Below are 7248 nucleotides of genomic sequence, written 5' to 3' on the forward strand. Positions count from 1 at the left end.
TGTGTACCAGTTAGTCCCCGTGATAGTAGTATAGCTAACGTGTTTTCCTAGCAGTTTCAGAGACAGGTGGCAGTATCGGTTCGAATTCGGCCGTTGGCCCGCTTCGTTTCATACCGACAGCATGCGGTTCTAGTGACAGCCAAAGGTATAACTACCGAGCGTAAAACACAGAAACATCCTTTGTACACAACAAGACACCATACTCCAATAAGGAGAAGTCTGAGGGCCACATAAACAAACACACACAGACGCATAATTGAGCGTTTATCGTATGGATTGTGTATATAGACTATGTAGTAGAATCAGCTGACGGTGCTTAATCCATAGTCATAAAGGTATGCGTTCTATTGGGAGCCCTAAGTACAGCAATAGTTTATATTAATTTAATAGTTTCACTTGTGCTAACGAATGTTTGCATCCGGTGCATTGAATTAATGTTCCAACAATAGAATATCATATCTGAATTAGCAAACAGATTACAGCTGCAGTTTACAAAATTTGTTAGTCGGAACTTGACGCATGATTATGTGTGTGAACAAACATTTGAATTTTTCATGTTGATTACATTTACCTGCCCTGTATGGTTTATGTTCAAGTGTTAATCTGAACAGAGAAATGAGCAAATAAGCATAATGTTAACTAAAATAGATTCTTTGACGACAAACTTTTTTTGTAGATAATTTTCTACGTTTATTTGTGCTGGGAAGGCTGATTGGCCCTGAGCAAGATGTCGATGGTTGCTAGTGCCGTATGACATAGTATAACGATGGTATACTCCATACACCTGGCTACATTTGCCGAACAGGGAGAGCCACAAATTCTTTATTCACGGGCTTTTTGCCAAAGTTTGCCCCTGCCTCAGTCACCGCTGGATAAGCTATGCACGTTTAGCCTTCAAGGAGTTGACACCCTCAATGACGAGCAAGATAAGGTGCGTATATATCTATTGTCGGTAATATGGCGTTAATATGCGTTACATGTTCTGTCTGTGGTATTTAGTCCTGTTCATTCGGAGCGCGTCGTTTGTTCTGGGAAACTTGCTTGGAGCCTTAGTTCTACTCGAACATATTCGTAATGATTTGTTTTTAGGAGCAGCAACTGCTTCGTATTTCCGAAGGCAACGACGTTTTGGATTATTTGCTACGAGAGGGAAAAGCAGAATTTCATGCAGCGCTTGCGCGAAGCTCAGAAAAGGAAGCCAAAATGCGTGACTTCCTCAATGGGACCTTCCGGCTGATGGGATCGGATCTGGTATGTACAAACCGCGTGCTCCTTTTCTATTATTTATGTGTATACTATTGGCCTATAACAAAAAGACTATTTGACTCCAACTTTTTGCGGATAGAAATCGTTGCAGTTAGCGTATCATAGATGAGCGCGTAAGAGAAATGCACAAGCCTCTTGCATCTTCGAAATAATGCTGTTTGTATATTTGTATATGAATAATCAGCACCTGTTTTTCTCTTGTATGCCTGAATAGGCTGTCCACTGGATAGCTACTCTTCGTGGTACTGTCCTCATGACGATTGCAGCATCTTCAGATCCTCCATCGGTGATTCGAACCAATCTTCGTCTCTTAATGACATCGCTATCTAACCGAATTCGGTTGGACCAAACGCGTGAAGTGTTCCTGAAATCGCACGTAATTGCGCTCACCATCAAGTATTATTTACCTTGTGGGCAACTGTTACTCCAGCCAGCTGTCATTCAGAAACAGGTTGACGAAACCATCGGAAAATTGCTTAAATAATTGAGTGCGTGACTGCGCTATGGCTTTTCTCCAAGACTGTAACCTTCATACGAACAATATAAGCCTTTGCGTCTATACCGTGGCATCGCTTGGCAACTGATGCCAGTGGATACGAGGAGTCAATATAGAGGTGGCTGGCGTCAGGGAAGTCCATCCTGGGAAGCCTGCCGAAACTGGAGTATGCTAGACGCATCCAAAAGTCGATATGTACTGAATGCGCTCGAAGCCATACTTGAAGCATAAGGCGCATGAGTACACGTAATATTTCGTTGTAGTAATTATTAAATAGAATCCAATTTGCTTTTCGATTCCCGTTATGTCAAATGGCCTACTAGCAGTGGTGTGTATTTGTCGCCTCGATAGTACTTTTAAGTAGAACGTTGCAAAAGTTATTGAACTTCCAAGGGTTACCTGCAACTTTATAACTACAGAAGACTTTTTAATTTCAGTCTGAAACGGAAATAGGATTATTAGTTCTTCAAGGTTGTACTTTTTTGCTTCTATACTTGGTACATTACTGTATTTTGAATTCGAAAATCGAAAAGTAAAAAAGCTTGATTGCAAAATAATAAAATAGTAACTTTATCGGATAGAAGTATCTAGAATACAAAACATATGTAGTAAATGCAGAGGCGGGACTTACCTATTATTAGAAAATATTGCCAGTATGTAAATACAAAGCGTTTCACAGTGTTCTACAAATTTTTGTGCACTTAAACCCTCTATGATACATAGAATCATACAGTTGTTTGTTGAGGAGATTCACAATACCACAGAAAGGTAGAAGTTACGTCAACAATGATAACTGGCGCAGTCGAGGCTCAGCAAATCCAAAGTGACTAGAAAAAGCCTGCTTCGTCCAAAACAAGTCAACGTGCCACTATTGGAGAGCAAGTTGTGATACTTGAGACATTTGATACATGAAAGGAAATCATTTAACTAGGATTATGTCGTTCCAAGCAAATAAAGCTAGGTTTCAATTAATTTATTTAACTTTTTTTTTTAAATAGTTTGCACTTCTTTCCAATACAGATTTATTCATAATTTGGAATCGGTGGAATAACACCTCATATTTAGGTTTTGAAGCCAGAGGAACCGTATAGTATTCTAAATAAATGATCTTGGAATAACTTGAAAAATAAATGCAATTAAAAAACCTTACAAAATGTAATAACCTGTACTTCGAAAAAGTGATTCTTTTGAAGAACGGACGACAATTTTGCGAGTTATTAGAATCGGTGTGTTTGTTACTTAGTGTGAAGAAAAGATAACACTGAGAAATATTGGTGAGCTTTTGATAAGGTTTTACGTTGAAATAAAATGAATTAATCTAGTTCACCGAAATGATAGCCACTTTGTCGGGGATGAGTGACAATAGCTTATTACCGCTACGATTTTTTTTTCTTTATCTTTGTGTTCATTGTCTGTTTTGAGCCTATACAAGCGACGATCGGATTTCTGCTTACCACCAGTTGGTAATTTGGCTGAACAGCTCTAAGCTGAGTACTGATGATTTTTTGCATTATGGCTCCAACTTTTGTTGTTACAGTCTTCCTATTGTATGTGCACACAGTAAATTAGCTAATTTTAGTACGCTGGTTTGGTATACAACAAAAATTCAGTGGCACCATGCTAATTTAGTTTTTATCAAAACAGTTATTTGCGGTGTTCGTTTTTCTTTTTGAGACAAAGCTCTTTACTGTCGATCAGAAATATCAACTCCACTTACACTTTTACATGTTTTAAACTAAAATATTTTGTTTAAACAACTCCGACGTAGTTGTGTACGTATGTGCGTGTTACCAAGAAACCCTACAGCTTAAACTGCAAACCCATAAGCAGAAAAATTAAATTAGCATCTATCTGCTATTAAAGCCTTGTTCTCGATACATTGGCGTACAGTTTATTCTATTGATAATGTCTGACATAATTCATATTGCTTCGTATCGATCAAAATTGTGGTCTTTCTCGAATGGCGACTGATTTCTTATTGGCCCAGATATACTGCTAGAAATCTGATTGCCACCGAGACTGACGGAAGGTACACGAATGATAAGAATGTGAACACAACTTGGGCTTTGTTCATATACGGTATTTTGGTATAGATAGATAACACATCTGATAATTTCGTTTTGCTCAGAGTTGCGTGGGCCTCCGTGCTGTTTTTGCAAACACAGTCCAATTAGCTGCTGCGTACCTTGGGCTTAACTGTCAATAACTATTTCTTTCTATTTATTCTGCTCGATTTGTAGGTTGGGCAGATAGAATACCTCGTTGTATTGGGGAAGAATAAGGACAAGTTCAAATTGCGTACGTAATTACAGTGGCGTTAATGTAGTCTCCATCTTCGTCGTTAAAAACGACACCATCCAGGACTCGGACAACTAGACTGTAAAGCGTGTGCATGGGAAGACCCCGAAACGTGCACGTGCTTTTGTCAGAACCGATTGTGTGAAAGGCGTAGCACCGGTTCGAATTTAGGCAAACGACTTTATAGTAAACAAAATTGCCAATAAATCCCTCTGAATTCCTTGAATTCCTGAATGGACTTGACTAAAGGTACTTAAGACATGATTAGGGCTTGTCGTATTGGCCTGATCCGTCGCTAGCGCACAGGAAATAGAGAGCAGTGGTAAGAAATATTGCTGCTATCTCACAAGCAGCCCCAGACTCTGTACATCGAGCTGAAGACTCGGAAGTGGGCGCAACTGATGTGGTGCGGGCTGCATTTGTGCACACTTTTTCAAAAACGTCGTCTATAACTGCATATATACACTCACATCATTTGACGCTACAAACTAGAGGAGTATAGATTTATGGTAGTGCAACTTCGACTTGGCATAACTGACAGCCTTATCTCTAATGTATCCAGTTCTAAGAATATACTAGTGAAAACAGTGTTGACTATTATGCCCCACATGTGATGTAATGTTACTTAGAAGACCGTTCAGGGATGGGTAAAACGACGACCTCCTTATCATCTAAAGACGATATAATATCTGGGGAGATGAATTATCTTTTTTTTTTAATTTTGTAAACGTTTCCAATGTAAAAACAAGAAACACAAAGTGTACGGATGGGGTGGTGATCTACGAAACTGGTGGCCCGTACGAAATTGACGTCAATCTTTCAGGAACTATACCTACAATAATAGACAATTTGGTTCCAGCCTAAATCTTAAACAGGAGGTTCTATATTCAAAATAACTATTAATTATAATTATATAACTTCTGTTGTCAACGTAACTTGGCAGTTAAATTTTTGGCTAAAGAAGTTTAGGATTCCGCGCTTTACCTCCCCGCATGCTACAATCGATGATACGGTGCTAACGTGTGCGTGGACACGTTAGCAATAGCACAACGCACTGTCGGTCCCGCTGTCACGCGTAGGCGCTGTAAGAGTCACGAAGCATACTAAGCGAAATCCCCTCTTAGTATGTGCATCCGGCCGCCATTCTCTTCACGCCTCGGGGTTAATGAATTCACACTCACATAGCAAATATATTATTTTGATTATAAATTCGAACACATTGGACCTGTTTCTTCTTCCCAACCATCCCTTTTATCATACACAACAACGTCGACGACTTACATACCGTAAATCGGTTCACCAAAGCTTTACTGCTTGCGTTCTGCCGATTACCCCTTCCAGATCCCATTCCAGCAAAGTTGGCTGATGTTGATGCACTTGCTCCTTTAATCTCATTTCAAAATCCCTGTTGTCCGCGCAGATCCTCGCACGATTTAAAGCTATTTATTATTACTTTTCTGTCGGATTAGAAAATGTGTTGATTTTGTCTTGTGACTCTTTGCTCTTTTTCATCCTGAAAAAATCGGATATGCTTTACGTATTAAAATAAATATTAGGTCCATCATAAAAATTACTTGATTGCATTTTTAATTGAAAAAGGCCGTAAAAGAAATGCGAAATAAGATATATAAAAGATAGATAAAAGATGCCAGTTCGACACTAGAGAACGGCAAACCCTAAACCCTCGAGTTAGTTGTTTCAGTTGCTCTGGAAAAGGTGGTTGTAAACGCTATATATAATAAAAGCAGCTATCGTTGCGTGTGCTATATGACCTGCACTAAAGGACAAGAATATTCAATGAAGGCAAATCTTCAAGCCTTTACTGACGGTAAATAATGATGGCGCAGCTTATCTGAATAGACACTTGCTAACACATTAAAATCTGCAGAGATAGAGAAGGAACGCAAAAAGCAACGCAACGCTCGAGAAAGACATGTTTGCTTTCTGCTTGGCTTCCTTGAAGAAAACTAGCGGATGACAAGATTTTGTTTGGTTATATTTAAGATAATGGTATTTTGCTTCCATTTTCATCCGCGTCATCTATTCTATTGACGCTTTCGCATAGGTCTTAGCTATAAAAGAAGAGTTATTAACTTAGTTATGAATTTTCTAACAACAATGTGTTTTATACTGAAGTGTACTGTAACGTACATCTGATCCCTTTCATGTGTTTGCGAAAGGCTTTAGCTAATTTATATAGACAAAATTGGCATTAAATCATCAAACGTTTGGGTTCACTTTCTTCTATATTTCTTTTTGAATAATTAAATTGAGACTAATCTCCTTAGGCTAGAGAAATGCACTGTGTACGTCCTCATGCTAATCCTAACGCCACCAATAACATTAAATTAACGACCTAAAACAAGATCTCTCTCGACAACTATACTATTACCTACATCGCCAGTCAGTATTGTAGTTGTCTTTCAGCTGGAAAAGCCCTATAAGCCAGGGCAACCTTGGAAATCAACATGCTTCATCTTTTACATCATTTATGAACCTAGCCGATAAATAGTCTAGTAAAGGTAACAGAAATGTTAATCAGCGTTAATTACATAACAATATGATCGGGAAAGTTTATATGTTTATAGTAGATTACAAATTAATTGAATTAAATCGTGGTGTTATTACGAGATATCAGAACGAGCAGTGTTGGCGCAGATAATAACAAAAGGACGCCAAATGCAGGTGTATAGAAACATTATTAATATCCTTTGAAATTATTAATTTGGAACGCCCAAAAGCAGAGTCGCCCAATGATTTTTTTTAAGGCAAAAGCTGATTAACCCCCCAGCGGCAGAAACCTCATCAAATGATACTAGGCACCGCAAAGCCACTGAGGCGGAGAGTTCCAAAAACCCGCTAAGCGCCCAGGCGGCCTGAATGTAGACGCCACAGCCCTTGAACAGATCAGGACAAGACGGCTGGCTAAGTAGACCGGCCATTAAGATATTCTGTAGCTTGCCGCATTACGTAATGACCGACCAATATTATGAGTCACTGTCGGAAATTGCTTGCTTGTGGGTATATTCATACGGGAGACAGTGCCCCCGAAAGGACACGCCTAAGACATCTGTAGGCTTTTTTAAAAAAAACGATAACATAGTTTAACTGTGAAGTGGAATTGTTCCGAACTAAGTTTATAGTTTTGGTAATCAGAAATAATAAATCAAATCTGTCAATGGAGCTAT

The 7248-nt window shown here is 38.9% G+C and overlaps 1 protein-coding gene across 3 annotated transcripts; it reads left to right on the forward strand.

Moving 5' to 3' along the window:
• Positions 1 to 5: 5 nt before the first annotated feature.
• Positions 6 to 2734, forward strand: LOC111253923 (uncharacterized). 3 transcript variants are annotated; one of them, XM_086975847.1, is made up of 4 exons: positions 6 to 145; positions 677 to 931; positions 1090 to 1251; positions 1481 to 2734. In XM_086975847.1, exons 2-4 carry the CDS (start codon positions 767 to 769, stop codon positions 1748 to 1750), a joined length of 597 nt encoding a protein of 198 aa, XP_086831973.1. In that variant the 5' UTR covers positions 6 to 145; positions 677 to 766; the 3' UTR covers positions 1751 to 2734. The 3 variants fall into 3 exon arrangements, with proteins under 3 accessions (XP_086831973.1, XP_086831974.1, XP_086831975.1); XM_086975848.1 differs by lacking the exon at positions 6 to 145 and adding an exon at positions 199 to 335; XM_086975849.1 differs by lacking the exon at positions 6 to 145 and adding an exon at positions 329 to 360.
• Positions 2735 to 7248: the final 4514 nt, after the last annotated feature.

The sequence above is a fragment of the Varroa destructor genome, unplaced genomic scaffold, assembly GCF_002443255.2.
Source record: "Varroa destructor unplaced genomic scaffold, Vdes_3.0 BEIS01000007.1, whole genome shotgun sequence".
In the NCBI taxonomy this organism is placed as follows: Eukaryota; Metazoa; Arthropoda; class Arachnida; order Mesostigmata; family Varroidae; genus Varroa; species Varroa destructor.

What these genes read in the sequence shown, in the direction of transcription:
- LOC111253923 (XM_086975847.1), top strand. Translation starts at nt 767, where the DNA reads ATGGTATACTCCATACACCTGGCTACATTTGCCGAACAGGGAGAGCCA. An exon ending in TCAATGACGAGCAAGATAAG is followed by an intron (nt 932 to 1,089) that starts GTGCGTATATAT and finishes ATTTGTTTTTAG; the next exon opens with GAGCAGCAACTGCTTCGTAT. An exon ending in GGCTGATGGGATCGGATCTG is followed by an intron (nt 1,252 to 1,480) that starts GTATGTACAAAC and finishes ATGCCTGAATAG; the next exon opens with GCTGTCCACTGGATAGCTAC.